At 26.8% G+C, this 11,697-nt stretch overlaps 2 protein-coding genes across 2 annotated transcripts; one reads left to right on the top strand and one right to left on the bottom strand.

The window, feature by feature from the left end:
- The first annotated feature begins 941 nt into the window (after positions 1–941).
- Positions 942–2,065, top strand: LOC112723720 (cytosolic sulfotransferase 12). Its single transcript, XM_025775170.2, has one exon. It carries the CDS (start codon positions 962–964, stop codon positions 1,952–1,954), a length of 993 nt encoding a protein of 330 aa, XP_025630955.1. The 5' UTR covers positions 942–961; the 3' UTR covers positions 1,955–2,065.
- Positions 2,066–6,904: 4,839 nt separating this feature from the next.
- On the bottom strand, positions 6,905–8,133 carry LOC112723719 (cytosolic sulfotransferase 12-like). The gene has a single exon (XM_025775169.3). It carries the CDS (start codon positions 8,106–8,108, stop codon positions 7,092–7,094), a length of 1,017 nt encoding a protein of 338 aa, XP_025630954.1. The 5' UTR covers positions 8,109–8,133; the 3' UTR covers positions 6,905–7,091.
- Positions 8,134–11,697: the final 3,564 nt, after the last annotated feature.

The raw sequence follows: 11,697 nt of genomic DNA, 5'->3' as shown, positions 1-11,697 counted from the left end.
ACATGCACCCACATACATATAATAGCACTATCTTGTAAGATTTCTGAACATAATAAATGAAGGAAACATCATAAGAGTTTGGATTTTGATGGTTCAATTAAACTGATTATAAGAATAGAATAAAAAAAGATATTAAAAATAAGATATAAAAAATAAAAATATAAAAATTAAATTTTTCGATCATATCAATTTTGATACTATCTCATAATATCACTTCTCTCAAAAAATTAAACTAATAAAAAAAATATAAATAATTATATATCTATCAAACATAAAGAAATTCCACTTATTACCAAGCACCCTATAAAGGCCGTCTTCAAAAATTACATAATTAGGTGATTATTGGTGAAAAGAAATGAGAGCTAATTAATAAAATATTTAACTTCAATAAAAAACGGAAGTTGTGTAAGTTTTTTCACTTCATATAAATAAGGGACACATCACAACATAAACTACATCAATACGCTAATTTTAAGTATTTGTTAGATAAGAGAACACGACATATATAAAATATAAAATTTTATAGATAAATTATAATCATATCTTGGTATTTTATTGTTATATTAAAGTACAAATAACTTTTTTATTAGTTTTAATATTTTAATTATATAAAGAATTTTAGATATTTTTTTAATAATTAACAACACATTATTTTTAAACTCAGTTCATCAAAAATATTTTAAAAAATAAAGTTGGATACGCTTTTATATAATCGTATAATTGGATGTGTTGAAGCATATTCAAATGAGTATTTTTATAATTTTTTTAAAGACAATATTAAATACAAAATTAAATGAATGTCGTATTTAAAATGTATCTGACACGCTTGAACATATCCATTCAACGAAATGTCCGTATTTAATAAATTAGGGCAAATTACCTTATTCTCCCCTCTTATATATGCATGAGAGCGAAACCTAATTAGCCATTGAATTCTCAAATAGCTCCCTTTACTCAAACCATGCCTCAAGCCAATAACATAATGCCTAAATACTTGCAAGAGTGTGAAGTGTCCCAAGAATGCAAGGATTTGATAGCAACCTTGCCAATGGAGAAAGGTTGGCTTGCAAGCCACTTACATCAATACCAAGGGTTTTGGCATATCACTAGGCAATTGCAAGGAGTATTGTCTTGCCAAAAACACTTCAATGCTCTTAACTCAGATATTCTCATTGTTACAACTCCAAAATCAGGTACCACTTGGCTTAAGGCATTGACATTTGCATTGCTTAACCGCCACAAATACCCTAAAATGTTCCAAAACCACCCTTTGCTCACTAAAAACCCTCATTTTCTTGTACCCTTTTTAGAGCTTGATTTATACAATGATAAGGATTTAGTACCTGATCTAAATTCAATCCCTTCACCAAGGCTTTTCTCCACACATATTCCTTATGTTTCGTTGCCGAAATCAGTAATCGATTCAGATTGTAAAATAGTATATCTTTGTAGAGATCCTAAAGACACATTTATCTCGTTGTGGCATTTCACGAACGAACTTAAAATGGAAGGTACATGTGCCAATTCACTTGAAGATTCATTGGAGAAGTTTTGTAATGGGGTGAGCCTATGTGGACCCTTTTGGGATCATGTTTTAGGGTATTGGAAGGAAAGCTTGGAACAACCAAAGAAGATAATGTTGATGAGATATGAAGAGATGAAGAAGAACCCTAGCTTTGTGTTGAAAGAGCTTGCTAGGTTTGTTGGGTGCCCCTTTTCAAAAGAAGAGGAAGATGAAGGTGTCATTGATGATATTTTGAAGCTATGTAGTTTCAAGAACTTGAGCAACTTGGAGGTGAATAAGAAAGGAAAGTTGTCAAGTGGTGAAGAACATAGGGCTTTCTTCCGATGTGGCAAAGTTGGAGATTTCGAAAATTATCTCACTATTGAGATGATTGAACAACTTGATATTATTACCGAAAAGAAGCTAGGACATTATGGATTTAGATTCTAGATATAATATTAAGTGATTTTAATTGTATATTTAATTTCGTTGTCCGGTCCATTTGGAAAAGTGAGGTGTGATCTTAATTTATTTATTTGAATTAAAATGCAATTCATGAAATGATGAAGTGAATTATATATATAAATATATATTATTGTTTTCGATAACTTTGACTGTCGATTCGACTGAATTAATTGAAAATAATTAACCACCACACTAATTTTATTTAGTATAAAAATCGGTTTTCAGCAATTCCATCAAAACTAAAAAAATTAAATCGATTAAAATAGAATAAAATAAATAATGTGAGATATATATACCGAGATTAACAGAAATAAATAATGAAAATGTGCTGGAAAAAAATGTTATATATAATTCCTTTATATTTTATGGGAAGAAATGAAATGGAAAATCAAGTATGACAAACTCTTAGCTTCCGATTCATTAGAATGTGTGTGTTTATTTATAGGTACAGAGGATACTGAAATAAAGATAAAGATATATTAAATTATAGTCGACAAATCAGACATAAATAAAAATATTATGTCCAGAGATATTAAATTAATATATTTTATGTTTATCCTAACAAAAAGAATATAAATACACTAATAAGATATATAACTTATTTTTTATTTTTTTATTATTTTTATTAATTTATCATAATTATATTTTTATTATTATATTTTTTAATTTAAAAAATAATAAATTAAATTTTTATAATTTATTTTAATTTATCATCAAATTTTTTATTTTTTAAAAGAAAAAAATAAGATAAGATAAATAAAAAGAGAAAAAAAGTTCATATAATAATTTAAACAAACTCAAAAGAAATTTTTGTTTGAGGAGATAGGTTAGAAATATAACAATTCATATGTCTCTTTTTATCATCTAAAAGTTATATATGAAAGAGATAAAAATTTACATACAGTTATCTTTATATGAAGTTGATAGTTGAGATAATTTATTGATAAATTTAGTTAAATTATTATTTAACGATTTTTAATTATCAACTTTAATTTATACAAAAACAATTGCATATGAATTTTCACATTTAGAAAGAGTGACATCATGACAACCTCAACCAATCATAGTTAAAGAAGAGAAAATATCAAAATTTATTCATCTTTTCTCTATTGTAGACAATAATTCAGTTGATATGATAAATTGATTCAAAAAATTTTAAATTTTATTTCGTACTTAATTAGGCAATAATTGAATTGTTAACACTAAAACTTGTTATAACAATAAATTTATAAAATGCAACAAAACAAAAAATATGTTGATGAAATAAAGACTAATTTTTTTATATTAATTAAATATATATGTAATACATTGTTATTGGAAGATTGAGTGTTTTTCTTTGATATGATATTTTTTTTTAATTGATATTATTCAAATCGGATGGTCCGACTTGTTTAAAGAAAAAAATAAACTACAAATCTAATTTTTTAATTTTTTTTTTTTTTGAAAATAAAAATCGGATGGTCCGATCTTAACATTAAATTTTTTTTTTATTTTCTAAACCACAAATCGGACCGTTTGATTTGTGATTGTTTATTTAAAAAAATAAAACAGTACAAAAAAATTGAAGACACCGATTTGTGTAACCCATAACAACATAAAACACTTCTCTCCTCACACCATCCTGTAATACACATCTCTCTCACATGAAAAAGAATAAACGTGAAATAAAAATTACATCATCGCTGAAGTTCAGTGCATGAGAGTAATTGTTCACTGTACACTCGCATGTGAATCTCAATTATTATATTGCAACAGAATTGACATAAATGGCATGACCTAGCTAGGTTGGATCGGATATTATTGGTAACTACTTGATTTGTTAATAATAAATGAATGAAAAAGACTTGACATGAAAAAGTTCTCAAGAGAATCAGGGTTGTTATGAAGCACACATAATTTGAGTACGATGTGTTGCCAAAAATAGGGTTTCCAAACAGCAACAAGAAAAAGTGCAGCAAAAACCAACCATGTAATGTGAATGATTTCACCTTTAATTTGTCTTCTTAGGGATATCAAATGGACCATGCAAATCTGTTTAAGGTTTTTGACGAGTTTAGGATCTCACAATAACTGAATAATGAAGATTCACGTACAGTTATTTTCATGTAAAGTTAATAGTCGAAAACCGTTACATGAGAATTTAATCAAATCTGTCAAATTCTCTAACGGTTTTCGACTATCAATTTCACATTATGACAATTGCAGGTAAATTTTTATCTAATCGAATCTGTTTTTTTTTTTTTCATGAAAATTCATTTTTATAATTGTTTTGTTTATAGTTAATTTGCGAGTCTGATCCGATTGTTTGTTTATTTATTTATTTTAAAGATAAAAACTAATATAAAGTTGAAAACACATTATGTTAAATTATTTTTAATAATAATGCTAAAAAAATTTAGCAATAAATACTCCCCTTAAGATCAAATTCATGAATCCAAATTGAAAATTGGAAGCATAATGAGAGAATGAATAACATCAATAAGATACAAATTAAAGTGTGGACAAACCAATGATATGATATGATAGGGAGAATATTATCCGATACTAGTGAGAATTCCAAAAGAAAAAAAAAGGTTGAAGAAGTGAATCTTACATAAATAACCAAAATTAAATTATAAAATTATGTGTTAAATATTAAAATTTATGTATCTCTATTTAATAGTTTAAATTTTAAAGATAAATAATTTAATAATATAATATCAAAATATTTATGACTTAAAAATTAAAATTTAATTTTTTGTTGTCTAATATTTTTTAAAATAAAAAAAGTTAAGCATAAAACAAAAGTATCTATATATAATAAAAAATATGTTAAATATATAACTATTTTTATATATTTATATTTAATTATTTAAATTTTTAAAATGAGTAATTTATTAATATATAGTTAAAATAATGTTTAATTAGATTGGTCCCTAAAATTATGCGCTTTTGAAATGAATTTGAATATTAATTCATTCGGCTAATTCCTTGATCATAATATATGGATAATTTTAGTTAATAAATTATAATTTAAATAACATAATTTTTTTATATTTATCTAAAAACTTGTGGGTTTAAATCTATCTGTAACAAAAAGAATAATGTGAATAATTTTAAACGTGTCTAATAACATTAATTAAAGAGAGCAAAAGAATAAAGCATTGAATGGGTTCCACTATTATTGAATGCTGCTGCAGTGCTGCCGATCCCATGTGGCCATGTGCATGCTGTAAAGGCAAATTTCACTTCTATATTATTATTATTATTATTATTATTATTATTATTATTATTATTATTATTATTATTGGGCTTTTTTATGATATACATGTATACGTCGTACATGTGTACATGTTTTTCTCTTCCTGTGAGTATAACTAAATATCTATGCTGTCTATCACATGATTTTATTATTTACCCTCTGTATTATTTAAGTAAGCATCAAGAATTTGAATTTAATTTTTTATATATATACAATAATTATTTGATTATTTATTAACAATAAAATTTTAAATAAAATTTTAATTTATAATATATTAATTTTTAATTTATCAAGTTAAAAATTATTATAAAAAACAAAAATAAAAAATAATATAATAATATTAATATTAGTCCTTTAAGCTGGCTATAAAATTGTGCTGGTTAGAAGTAATTAAATGATAATTAAAGGTAACGACATTGAAATTCGTGTCTTTATAGGTGGCTAAATTTTTTGGACTTTTTAGCAACGAAACAATTAAAGTAATTGGTTTAGTGACGATATCAAACTATTCTACTTCATCAGCTTACATTAATAATAAAATTATCTCAATTTAGTTCATATAAAGTGATTAAATTTATTAAATTAATTAGAGTTTTTATCACATACTGTTCTATTTTTATATTTTATCAGAAGAAAAAGTGATCAAATATAAAAAAAGCATATAATAAAAACACTAATTAATTTAGTGAATTTAATTTCTTTATATAGACTATATAAATTGATATAATTTTATTACTAATATGGACTAATAAAATAAAATAGTTTTATATGCGATATAATAACATGTTATAAGTACTTCTAAAGCTAAATAATTGGGCTATATTTTTTATGTTTGTGTTTAGAATGTTTAAACTTTAAAGGGCTTATGGTTTTATTGGAATTTAGGGGCTTTTGGCGTGATTGTGTGAATATTATTAAAGGCCAATGTGATTAAAGAAAATATACTCCTAATTTCTACCATTTTGTTGTGTCATTTTCTTCGTATATATGTTAAAATACTAATTAAAAAATATTAAGGTGACATCCCATATTTGGGTTAAAAAAATATTGTTTTAAAATACATTTACATGTTATAGTGTCTCTAATTACGACGACTATAGTGACTCTAAGTGTTAAGAAAATTAAAATAATATTTTTTAATTTAAAAAATAAAAAATATTATGAAAATATAAAAAAAGTAACTTTATTTAATTTTAGCAATGTTTTTAATTTTAAGTGTTACCAAAATTATTTAGCCGTCGTAACTACTGTAATCATACACTTCGTATTGACAATATTATATTAACAACAATGGTGCGGATCATATATTTCATGTGTACTTAGGTTGGGTTTGTTTATTTTCTTGTCTAACTCTTAGAGAGAAGAAAATTAAATTAATATAAAATGATATTATTATTTCATCAATACATTTTAAAATACACCACATGCAAAACAAACATCCATTAATTAATATAGCACACAAGACACAACTATCATAACCGATAAAGATGAAGGAAGCTATATATAGAGATATAGCAAAGATATATATAATACTTTAGGATTTTCTATTTAAATAAATTAAATAAATATTTTAATTATTAAATAAATAATTATAAAAATTATTATCGTAATCCGTCCTCTAGTCTTATCTTGTTTACAATAAACGAAATAAATTTGCACAGTGTAAACGAGATAAAATATATAAGTGTGATACTATATATCTCCTTTACAGTGTAAACGAGATACGTACAATCTTATTTCGTTTATATAGTAAGCGAGATAAGGATGAGGGACGGATTTTGATAATGACTCTTATCATTATTTATTTCAGTAATTAAATTATTTATTTAATTTATTTAGATAAAAAATTCTAATACTTTATATATAATGCAAATTAAAATCCTAAAATTTAAACCCAAAAATAGCCATTTTGTTTTCAACAATAGTATTCAATTGGTCAATCATTTCGTGGGTGAGATGATTCTTCCAATCTCCAATTTCACCACGACGGAAGTAAGCTTTGTTTGCAATTCCAGATGGCCTTTTACCATTTTTATTCACTTCCAAATTCTTCAAGTTCTCAAAGCTACATAGCTTCAAGATATCATCCACCAACCCTTCATCTTCCTCCTCTTTGGAAAAAGGACACCCTAAAAACTCAGCTAGATTCTTCAAAACAAAACTAGTATTCATTTTCAATTCTTCATATCTCAAAAACATTACCTTCTTCTTTGGCTTCTCCAAGCTCAACAAGCTCTCCTTCCAATAGCTCAATATATGGTCCCAAAAGGGTCCACCAACATTGATTCCTCTACAAAACTGATCAAAGGAATCTTTAAGGGAATTCGCCCCTTTAAATAATCTTAACGAATTAGAAAAATGCCAAAGCGAAATAAAAGTATCTTTCGGATCCCTGCAAAGATACACTATCTTACAGTCAGAATCTTTCACTGATTCTGGCAACGAGACATAAGGAAGGTGAGTAGCGAAAAGCCTCGGAGAAGAGAACGAGCTTAGATCCGGAACTACATCTTTGACATGAAAAAGGTCAAACTCCAAAAAGGGTACAAGAGCATGAGGATTGTTAGAGAATAAAGGGTGATCATGGTTTAGGGTTATAGGGTATTTGGTTTTGCGGTTGATCAAGGAAAATGTTAATGCCTTGAGCCAAGTGGTGCCTGATTTTGGTTGAGTTGCAAGGAGAATATCAGTGTCTTGGGCTTGGAAGTGTTTTTGACAATTTAAGAGTCCTTGCAATTGCCTAGGGACATGCCAAAATCCATTGTATTGGTAGATGGTGTTTACAAACCAACCTTTATCGGTTGGTAAGGTTGATATCAAATCCCTAACATCTTCGCTTAGTTCATCTTCTTGCAAATATTTGGGTACAATAATGGAGGAGGGTTGCCCTTCAGCCATGGTGTATGTGTAAACTAGTTAACTAGTTAGGTTTAAAGTTGATGCTTGAGTTTGCATGGAATTGTTGGTTATATATATAACGATTTCATGAGGAGGAGTGTTAGGGATCAGCAACTTTTGTATTTTGTAACTATCAATTGGTTATCAATAGTGTTTTTAATAGTGTGAGATTACATTCAATGGTGGGAGCGAGATCACTCACTTTTCTTTTGATGGTTAAGTGCTCGCCACAAAACACAAAAGTTGCTGGCCTCTAAACTTTTTTTTTTCATGAGATATGAAATATTGATAATAAATTAAGTTAAAAGTTTTCTTTAATAATTAATCAACAATAATAATGTTGATATTAAAATAAAAAATATTTTGAAATGTAATTTTTTTGACAAATATTATAAAATAAAAAAGTGTTACTAATTAAATGTTGTCATGAAATCTTCATCATAAAAATTTATTTTTCCGGCAATATATTATGTACAATATTTGTGTGTTTGAAACAGAGGGATATGCGTATATCATTATTTAATAATTGATTTAGTAATGGTTGGCTTTTAAACTGCCGCTAAATTTGGAGAATTTATAGCACAATCTAAATTTGCCACTAAAACGTGTGTCTGTTGTAGTGATAGTCTTTTTTTAGACTTAAAACATAATTATGTACATATTTCTTTACTTTATACTGAAATTGTTTAAGAGCAATAATGCAAAATTCGAATTTTTTTTAAAGTTAGGAGTGAGATTTGAATCCGAGACCTCTAGATGATGATGAAGAGATTATGCCATTTGAGTTATAGTTCGTTGGCAAAATTCAAATTTTAAATATTTTAATAATAAAAGTTTTCATATCTAATTAAACTGATAAATAGAGACATACTAATGTTTTGTTATATACCTAACTAATATTATAAATAAGACAACTAACTATTTGACTTGTTTTCTATTATTAAAAAATCACTTTTGTTTTTAATGATAAAAAAATAATTGTTAATATATTTATCGATAATTTGACATTAGCCTTCTTATATTGTTACTAAAAAATTTTAACATCAATTATATAATTACTGATAAAAAAATTTTAATAGTCACAAAAAATATATAATTAAATAAGATATATAGTTACTATTATAATATTGTCACTAAAAATATTTTTTTGTTATAGTGGCGTAAGATGATCATTTTAAACGTTAGCTTAGCTTTCCAAAAAGAGTCATATCATTTAGCTTTTAGAAAAGATTCATATCATACATAGCTTTTAGAAGTTTAATTATAGCCATAGATAGATATGTTCAAGATTATGTAGGGTAGATGGTAGTTAGGGGTGGCAACGGGGCGGGTAGGGGCGGGTTTTCGCTCTACCCGACCCCGCCCCACCTGACAAAAAATTCGCATGAAACCCGCCCCGCCCTACTCGCGGGTAGTAAAATGTTAAACCTTAACCCGCCCCTGTGGGTACCTGCCCCGCCCCTATAATTATTAAATCCAACAAATAAAATAAAATTTTAAAAATTATATAACCACCATTTACAAACATAACATAAATTAAAGTAAAAATTTATATATGATATAATATTATTAATCATTTTACTAATTATTTTATATATGTTACATATATTATATATACAGGGGCGGGTAGGGGCGAGTTTAACCTAAACTCGACCCCACCCCGCCCCGCACAAGAACCCGCCCCGGTGCGGGGGCGGGTAATTACCCACCCAGAGCGGATAGGAGCGGGGTGGGTACCCGCGGGTTCGGGTAGTGTTGCCACCCTTAATGGTGGTTAAGAATTTTCCATGCGAACAACGTTCATGTCGTCGGCATATGAATAAGCTATTAAGCTAATGATCATGCACATACCATGATGAATAAGCTAATAATGAGTCGATTCGAATTAGACTAAATTTAAGTTTGGTTACTAATCCTACTTATTAATAATTGAACTTAATTATAAAATTTAATCTCGACGTTCAGATTATTGTTTGAAAAACTCTCGCTTTCGAAGGAGAGATGAGCTCAGTATTCAGTGTTTATAAGATTATAAACTAAAAGTTTACAATAACTTATACAAAAAAAATAATTAAAATACCGACTAATAAAAAAAAGGTTTAATTATTCTGTTGATCCTATAGTTTTGCGAAATTTTCAACGCCATAAACAATATGATAGCAAATACTCCCTAATTAAACACTAAAAAGGTATCAGAAGCTTTGAGGAAAAGTTTACAGAACAATTTAGATGCGAGAACTTAAAAGCAGAGTTAAGTGAAATTAGGGATTTGTCGTTAGAAAAGAATTGAAAAGTAAAATGCTAGTAGTTTTTATATGTGCTAAGTGAGAGTGAGATTTGTGGTTACAAGTTGGTTAAGATTACAAGTTAGTTAGGAGCTAAAATAGAATTTAAAACAGAATTGTGCTGAGCTGTTATAACTAATTTAGCAGTAAGAGCCAAGTGTGTGAAAGATTGTGAAAAGTTCTGCATTTTCTACACTAACAAACACAATCAAGACTTGATATTTATGTAAAATTATTAAAAGAAAGAGAGTCTATTACTACAAGACAAGCAAGACATCTACACACTACAAAAGACTCACCATTTTTCTCATCATTAATTGAACTTCTTTCTTTTGATTCCTATTTCTGAGTTAAATTTATATCTTCCATCTTATTTTTTTTATTCAAATCTTGTCTAATGTAATTTATCAGAGTCTCATCATTACTACAAGTCAGATTAAGTTACGATCTTGTTCTCCAAATTTTAGTAATTTTATTTTTGGATTCATTATCTTCACTTGCACTTGAAACTTCTCATTTAAAATCCGTCTCACTTTTTTTTTAATAGTTTTTTCTTTGAATTTCTATTTTGCTCTTCTCCTGAATTTACAAGTTGACTCAAATTTACGAGTTAATTTGTTAAATTTAATGGATATAAATTATGTAAAATTATAATATATAAAAATAATTATCAAACATATGTTGTCCTTAGTCAAATCCATATAATCTATAATAACCATATATAAATATAAAAATAACTAAAAATTTTATATCAAAACATTAATATAAATATATTGCATTCTTTTATCATAAAAAATCTAGTTAGGATTGGTCATGATCTGACTTATCAACCATTTGATTGAAGATAAAATAATAAAGAATTATAATTTAGCTATGACAGAAATAAAAAATATTTTACTCTCAGTTATAGGATAAAATATTATTTTAGTTTTTAATATTTAAGATAAATTAGATCTCTAATGTTTTAAACATTTTATTTTAGTACTATTCACCGTTAAATTTGACACGAATAATTAATTGAGTGAGTAATGTAAACGTCAACAACATTATTTGTTAAGTATAGGGTTAAGTATAATTTTAGTTTCTAACATAGAGGCCGAAAATTTATTTCGTCCCTGACCTTTTTTTCGCTACAAAATGGTCTCGAAGGTTTAACTTAGTTTTAAAATCGTCCTTTTTACTAAATTTTTCATTTTTATTACAAAATTACCCCTAACTAAAAAATATATAAAATAAAATAAAAAAAACGGGAAAGGAGGAAAGGAGAAGGGATTCAGGGAAGGTTGCGCTTTGGGGGGCCGCCA

The sequence above is a fragment of the Arachis hypogaea genome, chromosome 11 (assembly GCF_003086295.3).
Source record: "Arachis hypogaea cultivar Tifrunner chromosome 11, arahy.Tifrunner.gnm2.J5K5, whole genome shotgun sequence".
NCBI classification, from domain to species: Eukaryota; Viridiplantae; Streptophyta; class Magnoliopsida; order Fabales; family Fabaceae; genus Arachis; species Arachis hypogaea.
The sequence above is the reverse complement of the archived record's forward strand: the minus strand, read 5'-3'. Positions and strand labels throughout refer to the sequence as shown.